This window comes from Equus quagga, chromosome 6 (assembly GCF_021613505.1).
Source record: "Equus quagga isolate Etosha38 chromosome 6, UCLA_HA_Equagga_1.0, whole genome shotgun sequence".
NCBI lineage: Eukaryota > Metazoa > Chordata > Mammalia > Perissodactyla > Equidae > Equus > Equus quagga.
The window spans coordinates 120,289,540-120,303,213 of NC_060272.1; the positions used below are offsets into that span (position 1 = coordinate 120,289,540).

The following is a 13,674-nucleotide window of genomic DNA, read 5'->3' on the forward strand; positions in this document are numbered from 1 at the left end:
CCATTAGTTTTGGACTCTACGTCCTTGAATCACCAAGCAGAGCGTCTGGGCGTCAGGCCTCGGTGGAGCTGCCATCTGTCTCCAGGACCCCTTGCGTACCCAAGGGGGAGCACAATTCTGAAAGACAGTGGAACAAATGTATTGGGGAAAACTGTGGCTCCGCTCACTTTCTCTGCGAGAGCATGTGGAGACAACATCCTGAGTTGTCTTCAGCAGGCCCAAGATGCCCATCTTGACTTTCTCCATGCTGGAGAAAAGGCAAGGCCATGATTTTAAAATAAACAAATGAATATCTATGCTGAAACAAGGGAAGGGATCAGTCCAATTCAAGCATGGTCAATAGAAAGCTTAACTGTCAGCCAAGCCCATCTGGGACGGATGCTTCCACACCTAAAATAAGTTTCGAGTTGATAAGATACGAGGCAGTCCACTATAATCTCCTCAAAGGCTTATGGGCCTGAAGATAAGGCGAGTGTCTCAAATTTGACGTAAGTCTCTACTATTAAGTAGAGCATTATGTCCAGTTCCTTGGTTATTTGCCAAACTGAAAGTATTCTATTCTTTTGCTGAAGTAGTGTCTCTCCTTCCTGTCTAATCAAGGTAGCATTTCTTGCTGCTAAAGTAAATGCAGGGCCTTTGTCAGATTGACATTGTCTAGAGATACCACACTGTTTAGTTTGTGAACCAAACCTTCTAGAGAAATAGGGAGGGGAAAAAAAATATATCATGCACAAGTAACCCGGTTTATTCCAAGAACGTGCCCTACCATTTCTTGCCCATCTCTGCAGAGCTTAAAAAACACAGTGGTTGTAGGATGCAGAAAATGGTACCAGACACTGAGGACTCAAGAGAACGGGCTGTGGACTGTACCTTCAGCTGGTTCTCACCTCTCAGCATTACTGCTTGAGAAAGGCTAGGGCCTCATGTTTTTCTGTGTAAAGCAAAACCAAACTTTGGTCGAACGACTCTTAACAAATAGCAAGACTATACATCGTAAAGAAAATGGAGCCACAATAGATCAGATATGAATTTAAGTAAAACACCTATTTCTGTCCATCTGCACTTACATTTCAACATGGGTTTTAGAGATGGGAAATACATCTTACGAATGCCTTGTAGTTCACATAATAGCATCTATACACACATACACAGTGTATCTTTCAACATAGCTACACATACACGCTCCATGAAAAAAGATACTGACAGATTTATAAAACGTATTGGCCTTGCACTGTTAATCTCAAGAATACATTTTTACTTAATTTATTTTTGCACTGCATGGTAGCTCTGGCCACCGTTAAGGATCTGTCAGCATTTCCATCATAACTCTATTTTCAGAATACTGGAGTACAAGTGCCAAAATACATATTTACAGTTTACAGACAGCGGTGGCTTTGTCTTCCTTTTAAATTGACTTCTTCAATGCATCTTTACAAGGATATTCAGGGAAGGAAGTGCCTCCATAATAAAAATCATTATATAAAACAAAAGAGGTCAAAAGATGTAGATTTCCAGCCCAGGCCTAAACTAAACCATGGGAATCGACTCCTCAACATTCATTGCAGCTGTAGTTGTCTCTACATCATAGTTCTGGTTTTAGAGCAACAGTCTGAAACAAGATCATCATATGTGTGTGTGTGTGTATGCGGTACACAGCATTAGTACACAGAACACCAAAGGTGGAAAGTAACGAGGGCACAGCAAACTACTCCAGAGCTGATCACTTCCACAGAGAGAAAATTGAACACAAGCCACTAAACACAAACATTGACCATTTCCAACACTGGACATCCAACTCCATTACCTACATAGAGCTCAAACACTTAAGAATAAAGTCTTTCTTAAACAAGTATGTTAACTTGTTAAATGTGTGGCGCTTGAAACAGTACATGGCACTTTATGCAGGCCTAAACTGTATTTTTTGAAGATTAGCTGGGTCTGTAAAAGGTATCAGCAGAAACATTTTTGGTGGAAGAAATTTTTCAGAGGAAGAAAACCAATTTTATTGGTTCTTCCCATAAAACGGGGGGTAATTATTCAGATTAGAGAGATTTGCTTAGCAACTTAAAAATGTTTAGACACCTCTGTTAAGATTTTTTTTTTCTTCCAGAATTTTTGTCTCTTCAAGTTTTTATGTTCTTCAGTACCCTGACACAACATGCGAGCATATAAAGACACGCTATTTGTCTACATAAGGATAGCGAGAGAGGTGCATTACGGTGAAGGTACAAAATAACCGTGAACATTTCTGTCGCTAACATGACTGCTATACGCTAAGACAGAACCATCCCCCTTTCATACACATCCTGCTGCAAAACCAGAGGCAAAAGCTAATTTATAAGGGGAAAAACGTTCTGTACATAATTTATTTCGCCCTCAAAGTACTGGGGGAAAAGTTAAAGAAAGTTTATTACACTCTAGCTTGCTCAAACCATATTCACCCTCACCCAATTAATTTTATTTGAAACATCTATTTATATATATACACTAAAGAAATTAAACCCTGCCATTTTTCCTTTGTGCTTAAAAAACCAAAGCCACTGTTGGGATACATGTGTCAAAATATTTTTTAACAGGTCTCAAAGTTGAGTGTATATAAACGTGGCAGAACTGAGTGGGTTACTTTACGAGACATATAACTATTTGAAATTAATTGAGATTTATTATTTCTGCATTTAAAAATTAGCTGAGAGCAAGAGTTGATTTTTTTCTAAAAAATTAACAATATACTCTTACTCTATGGGAATATCATAGAAAATTCATTTTGTTGTCTCCGTGAGAAGCACACGGGTAAATTTTCCTGAATTTCGTTCCCAATTTACAAACATACATTTTGACAATATTCTGAAGACGCTTGCTTTATTACCTAAATTTTAGGTCTCAAGTTTATCACTGTAAAAGGTTTGCTTCTTGTTGTCTTTTTCGTTTGCTCATTTCTTATGTTACCTAGTTTCTTGGTTAGTATCCTAAGGGACAAAAAATCTTTTACATTGCCAAACCATAGTTTTCGCCACACAATTTAGTTACAAAAATAAAAAGGGCCCCAACTACATATATACATTTCTAGTTAAACTACACAGGTATTTTAGTTAAACCACATACACTTCTGCCTTAATTAGAATATGTGGATTAGCAGTTAGAAATTTTAAAAGATGTTTAAATTTTGCAAACAATTCCAGATAAGCATTGCCCTCCCCCCACTTCCACCTGTAAAGTTAAAAATAAAACAAAACACAACTAAAACCACACAATCCATCAGTCACCTAATGTCCAAAATGACTCGGAAAGTTTCTCTGTAATTAAACATTGACGGTGGACTACACACCAAAAGCTTCAAGGACAGTTCATGCCAATCATCAAGAATCGTAACATTATTGAAAAAGTACACTTGTCCTCAGGAGGATGCTTCAGAGAAGTAATTTACAAGGAGCATGGCTGTATTGTAACTTTTTAAAGGAAAAAATAGTGTCTTTGGATAGAAAGAAACAATGTAAAAAATCCCCTTTTTAAAATGCAGAAATAACTCCATTATCCATCTGCATTTACATTACTGCCCAAAAGAATGGGTCTGGAAAGACCATTTTCTGTACAGACACTAGTTAATCTCTGTATGAAAAGACAGCATCTGGCATGGGAATAAACGACGGAGATACTGGTCTATTAGCACACATAGAGACTTTCTTAAGGCTGATCCAGTGAACGAACCTTTGGATCCAGAAGCATTTCTTCATTTCTTTTCTTTTCGGTTGAGTTCCCAGCAAAAACTTGGACGTTGAGCGGTTCTCATTTTGCATTTCTCCATTTATGGAGAGGATGGAATAATGACACCAAAAGTACTTTGGTTTTTTTTTTTTTTTCTTTTAAAAATAATTTGCTTTCTTTTGCATGCCACAGGACAGATTTCTAGTTTCAAAACAGGGTACATTGAGAACAAAAATATCCCCCCCTCCCCAACCATCTTTATTTTCACCATTACAAGAAATCCTTCTGGAAACACGAGTGACTAGACAGTATCGAACCACTGAATCTACAAGTTAATACACAGTCTGTTATGGCAGAAGAACCAAGATGTTTCCCCCAAAGAAAGATTTTAATTTTCCAAATATAAAAGAGTCTAAGAGGATCATATGTGAACAAACAAAAATCTTATTCCAGGGTTTATGGTAAAGATGGATAACACACTGGCAGCTGAAGAAAGCTGAAACTCTTACTAATAAATAGATCCAAATTAAGAATTTCTACAACATTTCTTTAGAAAACAGAACCAGAATTCCTTTTTTAAAATGATGATCCTGTGGAATGCCTTTGCTTCCATATTTATCTAATATTATAACAGTAAAACAGACACAAGAATGTTGATGACAGCTCAACGATGCTGGATGCAGGACATTTACAAGAACACTTTTGTTTAAAAGTCCTACAGGTTTATTGACTAAGGCTAAACAGCAATTCATATGATCCTATTTGGTGCATTTTCTACCATGGTCCAAGATCATTATATGGATACAGCCAAGGACTGGGCCCCAACTTTCAGGAAAAAAGACCACAAAGAAGAAAATCAGGGTGGTTATTTGGTCCCCCCAGTTGATAATCTGAGTCCTGGAACTGGAAAAACAAAAGGTGGAAAATATAGACTGCAACAAGTAAAAGGACTTGGAAAAAGTTGGTGGAGAGTAGCACAGTATACGAGTAAGGTCACTGGGCTTGGGATGGCAAGGGCGCTGCATTGAAAGAGCATCCACGGGACCAAGTACTTAAAATGTCTTGTGGTGTCATTCCCTCAACGACTTTAGAATATCTGTATGTGATAATAAATAGATCAGTTATGTAATAAGGCAGTGTGTTGAATATGCATTCGTCCTGTGGAATGAATCACCACAGAGAGAGAGACATGATACCAGACACATTCTTTAAGTTTTCTTGTGTTGTGTTTGATCTGTTTGTTTTCAAGGCTATCCAGGCTGACTCTTCCCGGGGATTTCCTTGGAGAGAAGAGTGGTCCGCTGAGGCTGGTTTGCTTAACCTCTCCTTTATCAAGAGATGATGACTGGCTTTAAAGAAAAATAAAGCTGAAGGTTGTTTGATTTTTATTTTTTCCCTTTTGGTTGCATCATTCTGAGTGTTTTCATATAAACAAACAAAAAAAATCACAACCAAAAAAAACAAACAATAGTTTTTGATGCATCCAGTTGTGGTATCCTCAGGATGTTCCAGATGTTTCCAGGTAACTCTGTAGTTTACGGACTGTGGTTTTGTCCAGGGAGCAAAGATCAAAATCAAATGTCGTGTTTGTGATATGAAAGTGTCCAGTTTCTTCTATAAGGTTCACAATCTAGAGGAGTAAAGAAGAGAAAGTTTGGGCAATAAGCAATAGACATCAAAAGGCAAAGAAAGAGAGATGGAGTGGGTCAAATATGGAACCAAGAGATTCATATTCTCATTTAGTGCAAGAAGGTCCCATGCTATTAATGGCACCAAACTCTCAGCCAATTTGGTAAGCCAAAGGAACACTATTCTCAGTGAGAGCAGGTTACCTCTTCTCATCATTCACAGCCTTTAAAACGATTCCGGCTTTCAAGTCATCAACAGACTATTTTACTCTAGGGGTAGGAGTGGAAGGGGAGACAGAAGTTCAAGACCCCTTTAAAAATCAGCTACTGACTCAATGAACAGTGACTATACCTACTAGATGTAAGGAAATTCCAGCCCAGAAACAACAAAACTCCTTATAAAAAAGTATACACATACATACATGTATAATAACGATCATTTTTCTTTCTGATTACACTATTGTTGAAAATTTATAAAATAAAAGAACTCACAAAGAAAGAGATAGAAACCATCTACAACCCCACCCCCTGAAGATCATGAGCAGTAACTGGAAAAGGGGCTCAGGCGAGCCTTCTGGGTGCTGCAACTGTTTTGTTGCATGATTTGGGTGCAATTTACAAAAGATGCATTCACATTCTAAAACTCCATCTAGTTGTACATTTTGTTATACTTCAACAAAAAATGAATGAAACTTGTATTTATGACTTACAGTCATGTTGAGTTGACAGCCTTGAGTATTTCGGGGTGAGAAGTATTATCTAAAAAAAGAAAGGACACCTTTCTCTCCCCGTTTGGAATAGTTACACCTCATTTCTTATTGTATTGGCTTCAATTTTCAGAAATACGATAAACAAAAGTGGTCACAGAGATACTGTTGTCTTGCCCTGGGTTTGAGGAGGATGCTTCTAAGGTTTCAACCTTAAGAATCATTTTAGTTTGGCCGGCCCCATGGCGCAGTGGTTAAGTGCACACATTCCACTTTGGCAGCCCAGGGTTTGCCGGTTCGGATCCCGGGTGTGGATGTGGCACCACTTGGCACGTCATGCTGTGGTAGGCATCATACATATAAAGTACAGGAAGATGGGCATGGATGTTAGCTCACGGCCGGTCTTCCTCAGCAAAAAAGAGGAGGATTGGCAGCAGATGTTAGCTCAGGGCTAATCTGCCTCAAAAAAAAAAAAAAATCATTTTAGTTATTGGTTTGAGAGAATCTTTTAGCATGTTATATGTTTTCCATGCCTATTTTACTAATAATTTTATCAGAAATGGCTCTGTGCCTGGGTAGTGTGGGTTTTAGGTACGTACGCTGTGGGTAATTTGGGATGGAGGGGGTTAATTTTAGTAAGCTTTGTGGAGGAGAGAGGAAAATTAACAACAGTATGAAAGACAAAAATATTTGTGCAGAGAAAACAATTAGCAAACTCTTCCACTTATTTTTAGTTGTCTGTGCTACTCCCTTTCTATCACTTGCTTTATATTCTCTTTAGTTCAATAATCTTAAAAAAGAGAATACTTTTAATTATTTAGCCTATTATTCATTCAATGAAGTTTTAGATTACCTAATTTCAGTTTGAAAACAGCAGAATGAAAACTTTTGACCTTCTCTTCTTACAATTAGTTTTCTTTAAAAAACAGTAAATTTGTGAACTATTCCCTATGGGTCAGTGGCACTCAAGAGAAAATGTGCTCCCCATTCCTGACATATTTGACTTCCAGAGAGGCATAAAAGACATATTGGACCTCAATCCAATTAAGTGCCCAACTCCAGACTGAGCTGCTAATGCCTTATTCAACCTCTTGAACTATTTTTTACAGATATAACCATGGCTTTAATAATAAAACAAGTTATTCCCATTGCGAAACCATGACAGACACAGCAAACTGCCTACCTAATATCCGTTTAGCCCTTCTTCTTTACCAACAGAAGCTTGATTTTCCGGGAGTGGCAGCATGCCCAGCTAAAAGGCTTGCCTTCCCAGACCCACAGGCAGTACTCGGCAAACACTGCTATTTACAATTTATTTGTCAGAAGTCACTGAGCTTTCAGGAAAATTTCTGAAAAGGGTATGGACAAGGGGCACGTGCCTTTTGCCCTCTGCCCCTCTTCCTGTCTGGAATGAAGACGCAATCCTGGAAGCGCAGCATCTCTTCCCCTCAAGAGGATGAAAGCAAGATGTGAAAGATGGCAGAGCAGGAAGGCAAGGAGTCTATCTCCTCAGCATCTTTTAAGCCATGCATTGACCATGAATTACTTACCTCTGGGCCAACTATTATACATGGTGGGGTGGAGAGGGAGCCTTACTTAAACCACTGGACCCAGGGCTCTATTACACGCATCAAGAGATTATTCTAAGGGGTGTTCCCAATTGCGGTTAAAGTACTAGATCCACGTCAGAATTTATCTAGCAAGATCCTCTCACTTAACACTAAAAGATCTAAAATGGACACATTTGATTTATTTATTAATGATTATAGAGCTCTGGCTAAGTCACCCGACACATCTGCACACATACAGAGACACACGCACAGCTATGTCCCACACATAAACCTTTCAAGGCAGTCAAATACTTACTACAGATTTAACATCAATTGAATTAAGAGTGCTTTCCAGGGTAAATTATCTTTTTTGCATATTGTGTAGAAATACTACAGACCTAGTGAAAATGTGTCAACTTTAGGATGGAAACCAATACCCTGGTCAGAGAGCTCTTTCAGGACAGAAACAAATAGCTTTTCAACTTATACAATGGAGGCAAATAACTATTATTCCAGAGTATGACTCCTCTCCCCAACTAGCTGACCAGTAGGTAAGCGACAAAGCATTCGGAATAGAGGGTGTTAACTGTGGCATACTGAGTTCTGACTCGGCTCGCTATTTGAACGTCATTAGACAGAACATTATCAACTTTGAGCCTCAGTTTCCCCATCTATAAAGTAGGGATCATGCCACCTGCTCTAATTATCTATCAATCTACCACACACGGTTGCGCAGAGGATCAAATACGGTAAATGAAGCTTCTTTATAGCTGTCATTTGCCATACAGATTGGGGAAACAGGATTATGACTACCATACAAATGTAAACTCACCCTTAATTATCTGGGCGGTAACTATCCAGCACGTGAATTATCAGACTCAGTGCTTTTTCCTCCTCCCTTCACTGACTGTTAGCATTTCATTAGCACTAAAACAAACGAAGCAGGGAAAATGCCAGAAGCTAAAACTCAAAAAAGGCCTCCTTCAATTTTTTAAAAAATAATTACAATAAAAGTTTTCAGGGGGAAGGGAAGAAAGCGAGGAGAACAGTAGATGAAGGAAAGCCATTGAAATAACAAACGAAAACCACAAAGTGAGGGTGAAAAGTACAGCCTTACATTTTCCCTTTAAAATGACAGTGAACTCATCCTTTTAAGAAAATAGCTTTCTGTGACTCAACGTAGCTGCTCACTAATCACTTAACAATAAGTAGAAAAGACAGCAATAGAATACCTTCTAGAAAAAGCCACTTGATTTTAAAGCAAACAAGACACACTTGCCCACTAGGAAATTCGGCCCTGTCATCTCCCACACCTTGTAATATCTTGTAGGTTCATTCACAGTCCTCCTGCCTCCTCCACGACTAGCACACTCACCCCGCCTGCAGCCACACATACATGCAAAGGGATGAAGGGGATCCGATCAATCGAACTCAGGGAGCCCTGCATTTTTACAGGGGCTCGTGAGCACACATCAGGATAGACGCAGAGACAGCCCGGAAGCAGCCGCAGCAGCCGCAGCAGTTGGCGCCGTGTGGGACTGGCTGCCAACGGGAACAGCACTAATGATTTGAATTATTAGAGCATGTAGCCACGTCCTCAATTAAGTAAAGACTTCATAAAGAAAAATAAATGTGCGTTCCTTTCCAGGAATCTGGATAGTTGGAACATCAGAAACATCGCATTACATGCTTTATTCCAGTGACACAAGCCACAAAGCCTATAAACACCCTGCCAGTTCCTGAAGGACGCCACTGCGCCTTTCCACAGGAATCCCCGGCTCTGCTGATGGAGAGCGGCTCTGCTGTGGCTCTCTTGTCGTGTCATTACCCTGAATCACACTGCAATAAGGAGTGCCCCTCCAAAGTAATAAAAAAAGATAGAGTGGCTGCACACAAGGAAAGCAGGCAAGAGAACAAGGTATGCACAGGAGTGGAAAAGGAAGAGTGTGTAAACTGCTTAACTCATTCTTCAGAGGACGGCTGTTGTGAAAACATTTGTGATGGATTATTTCCTGCCACGTCAGCCTTTTAGAGGGTACTACATAGAGTTTTTTTTTAAACAGGGAGGATCCAGTTGGTAAATCTGTGATTCCTTCCCCGAGCCCTGGTTTTTAATTATAAAAAGGTAGATGCATTATTTTTAGTTTGATTATGTTTTTTAAAAACCAGGGTTCTTTCCACCGGAAGCAGCCTCTTCACTGAGTGGGCAGTTAGGAACAAGTTTTGCTGTAACTGCTTCTGCCTAGAGCGGAGTCAGGTCTGGGATAAGTTAAGTCTTTCCGAGAATGGCCTCGGCTATGGCTGGAGAAGCACTGTCTACCACGTGACAACGTGAGTGCCTGGCCCTGGGTTAAAAGGCAGGCCATCAGGCTCCCACCTGCAAGGGATTCTAAAACATGCCAGGCAATCTCCTAGGATGGAGAACATCATTTTCAGGAGAACACTTCTCTGGAGCGTTCTCCACGTTGTTAGAAGGAATACTCCGACACACAGCTCATCCCCCGCCTCCCTGGAGATAACTCGGAAAGTATCAGAGCTGTTATCTAAATTGCTAAACTATCTTCTAAGGAAGCCCTGGTTTTCCTCAGAGCATTTTTTCCTTTCTAAATAGGATGCAAATCCAGACTCAGAGCTGAATTTCTGGGGAGTTTAGAAGTGCTCAATCTCCCTTTCCAAATAAATATGGAACACTTGGTTTAAAGAAGAATCAAATTATGAGTGAGTCCTAGGTATTGACATCTCTAGGTTTGACTGGGTCCACTGTACCGATGCTTACCTTACGCAAAAGCGGTTTAAGAACACAGGCTCTCTTGATCCAGTGCTTTCTGTTCATTAAACTAGATGCTGGGTGCCAGCACCGCAAGCCCCCAGAGTATAACAAAGATCTTAACCACTTCTTGTGAGCTAAATAAAAGTGTCAGACCAGATTTTTTGATAGGATGCATTTAATAGGAAAAGACCTGGGACGTGATCCTGGGCTCACCAGAAATTCTGTCTCAGGTGTTCAGCTCGGCATGGTGGAGAACTCATAGACTTTGCGGCACGCATTCCACAAGATGAGCAGCTCTCAAGGTGGAGAATAACACTAGTCTTCAATAGTGCTATGTTTTACAATAGGAATTAATTAAGCAGTAAACCGTGACAGGACATGCATCATGGTATCATAATCACAAGCCTCAGCTGCACTACAAGGCAAAAGGCCAAAGACTGAGAGCTTTCAACTGGCCTGGGAATGCAATTAGAGGGAAACGCTGTGCGCCCTGGAGGGCCTTTATGCCAGGTTAAAAATCCATAGCTATCACTCTCTCCCTCTAGAACACTAAAATAAGCCACTTCGATGGAATTCTCCAGTAAGCCACCTTCCCTCACAATTCTTTCAAAGGTCAAAACAAAGGACAATGTGAAATTGGGAATGCCAATGACACCCTAAGGTAAGACCCTGCCCAACGGCCTAATCTCCTCAACTCATTGGCTGGCCTTTCTTTGTGAAGTGTCCCAAGTCTGCCCAAACATCTGTCTCACTGTCCTGTGAGACTCACCGTGAGGGCCCAGCTTGTGCATTAACAGCTTTATTGGACAACTGCTCCACAGTGGTTCAGAGCTGGTGTTCAGGAAGGGCTGAGAAAATCAGCTAATAGATTTACCATCACCACTCAGTCAATTAGCACTAAATAATTGGTAAATGGCAGGCTGAACAATTTTCAATTCTACAGAAGAAAGCTGAAGAAAAACACTATCAAAGTGTTAGAATATGTCTCAGGGTAAGCCACTCAGATCCTACTCCCCTAACCCATTCCTCACTTAAATGGAAATACAAGAAATGCAACTTATCTCCAATTAAAAATCATAGGTCTGTAAGTCTTTGGCTCAAATCTGAAACTCTAGAAGGGTTAAATAGCTCATCAGACCAGAGAACTTGGCAAGTTTGAGAGTGCTTATTTATAGATTTAAGCAAAAATGTACACAGAATATAAAAGTGACCAGCAGCCATTAAATATTAAAAAAGAATAACCCATATATAGCTGGGGTAGATTAAATACTAACTTCAAGTCTTTAAGAGTATTAAGGAAAAAAATCAAACAGTGAAATAATCTACAAACTCACCCTGGAATTTAGAATACAACCTTCTCTTTGGATGTTAAAGAAAAATTATTTTCTCAATAGCCACTGTTAACACAATGGACGCATGTACCGTAACCATATGAAAACTAAAAACCACCCTTCTTATCTTCTCCAAACATCAAATTGTACCAATATAAGTTTCCCTACTCTACACGTATTCCACAGAGGAGTTCACAATAACAGAATGTACGGTGTACAAGATAAGAGAAACGAGGAAAATATTTATTTTCCTTAGAATAGCATTGGCAAAAGCTTACTAAATTGAATCACAAACGTTTACAACATTTGACTGAAACTCTTATCACTGTTTTCCCATGAAACCAGAAGCCTGGCCCCAAGGCTTCTGCATTCCTACTATCCCGTCCCTCAGCCCACACTATAGCATCAGCCGGCTGGGGGATCAGTACGTTCCAGCATCAGTACCTCCACAAGCGCCCAGTTTTCATCATCCGCAGCACCAAGGAGGGAGATGATCTGGCAAAGCTCCAAAGCAGACTGCCTGGTAGCCTGGGAAATGAGCAATCTCCCCAAGTACTTCTGCAGGTGGCACTAGCCCGGTTCTGCCAGGGTGGGGCTGCTGTGGCCTCCAGGTGCTATCACACTACCCCAGGATCCTCTAGGCCTTGAGGCTTCTGGAGAGGGTTGTGCTGAAAAAGCATTTCTCACCTGCTGCAGAATGTGCCTTTCCCTCAGTGTCATTAACCTTCTGTGAAGCTCCACCAGTTCATCTAGGTATGCCTGAAAGAGAAGAGGACCCCCCAAAAGAACAAGCACTTGAGGAGGTAGTTCAAAAATAAAAGGATAACTACATAGGAACAGACAAGCAGCTGTTGGCGGTTCTCCATTCTAACCCCCTAGCCCAGGCTGCGCGGACTGGTGCCCAAAGCTTTTGCAGAACAAGTCTCTCTTGGCCGACTATTACCATTATAAAGCCTGCTTTTTTAAAAAAGGGCAATTCTTGCACTTCTTTGCTCTCAACAAGATTCAAGTGAGCAGACTCACTGTCTCCCAACAATGCCTCCACAGAGAGAAAGGGTACTCAATGGTAAATTGTGAGCTTAAACATGTTATCACGAGCTACTTTCATGTTTTTTTATTCTTCCATTTTAGAAGCTACCTAACTAAGAGAAAAAAAATTCTAAGCTTGAACATGGAAGTATCAATGCACATCACCAATCATGTCAGGGCAAATTCTTTAAGAAAAAAAAAAAACCTTCCTGGTCATACCAAAAATTGCTAGTAAATAGCAAGTGACAGAAGAATGTCTTAGGAAAATATAGGTCACTATCCACATTAACACCTGGTTTGTCACGAGCTCCTCTGACAGGGCAGAGGCTCACGTCTCTTTCCACATGCTCAGACCACGAGTCTTTGTTAGCGTAACTGCATGGGTGTTCTAGCGCCATTTACAATGAAGGCAAAGGAAAGGTTTGCGAAGCATTAGCCAGGCCTGCCCTGATCCTGCAAAGCAGGTTAGGACCCTGCTCAGAACAGGAGGCTAAGCCCCAACAGGTCTTGAAGTCAGATTTCAGATGCACGATGCACACTTGGGGAAAGCCCAGTGCACTGGGATCAGATGTCCTGCTCACTGACGTCTGAGATTCCTTTCCCGTCTGCCTCCACCAGGATTTTCTTACCTCCCAATTCAATGTGCCCGAAATCCCTTGGCAATGTAGGCATCATGGCAAATGGTAGCATAAGGCCAAGCTTAACACTGAAAATATAAGCAAGACTTGGAAAATAAACTACAAAGCCACTGGTCGGTTGGGGGTCTCGGGCACTTCTGATGAAGCAATGAAAGGAGAACCAGCGAGGATGATCAAGGAAAAGGCCAAGAAACAGAAGACGAGTCGGTGCTGTAGCACTCATAGCAGAGGGCTGGAAACCTACCTTGTCACAGTCACCATTCTTTATTTGCTTATCTGATTTGCTTTGCTTTATTGGACTTTTCACTTCAAGAATCTG

The 13,674-nt window shown here is 40.6% G+C and overlaps 1 protein-coding gene across 2 annotated transcripts in view; it reads right to left on the reverse strand.

The window, feature by feature from the left end:
* Positions 1-404: 404 nt before the first annotated feature.
* MLLT3 (MLLT3 super elongation complex subunit) overlaps positions 405-13,674 on the reverse strand; it is a 255,930-nt gene continuing 242,660 nt past the window's right edge. The window contains exons 9-11 of one of the 2 annotated variants that reach the window (XM_046665094.1): positions 13,600-13,671; positions 12,376-12,447; positions 405-5,332 (exon numbers count right to left, since the gene is read on the reverse strand). In XM_046665094.1, coding sequence (XP_046521050.1) covers positions 5,201-5,332; positions 12,376-12,447; positions 13,600-13,671 — 276 coding nt within the window. In that variant the 3' untranslated portion in view covers positions 405-5,200. The remainder of the gene's footprint in view (positions 5,333-12,375; positions 12,448-13,599; positions 13,672-13,674) is intronic. The other variant, XM_046665093.1, reaches the window with a different exon arrangement.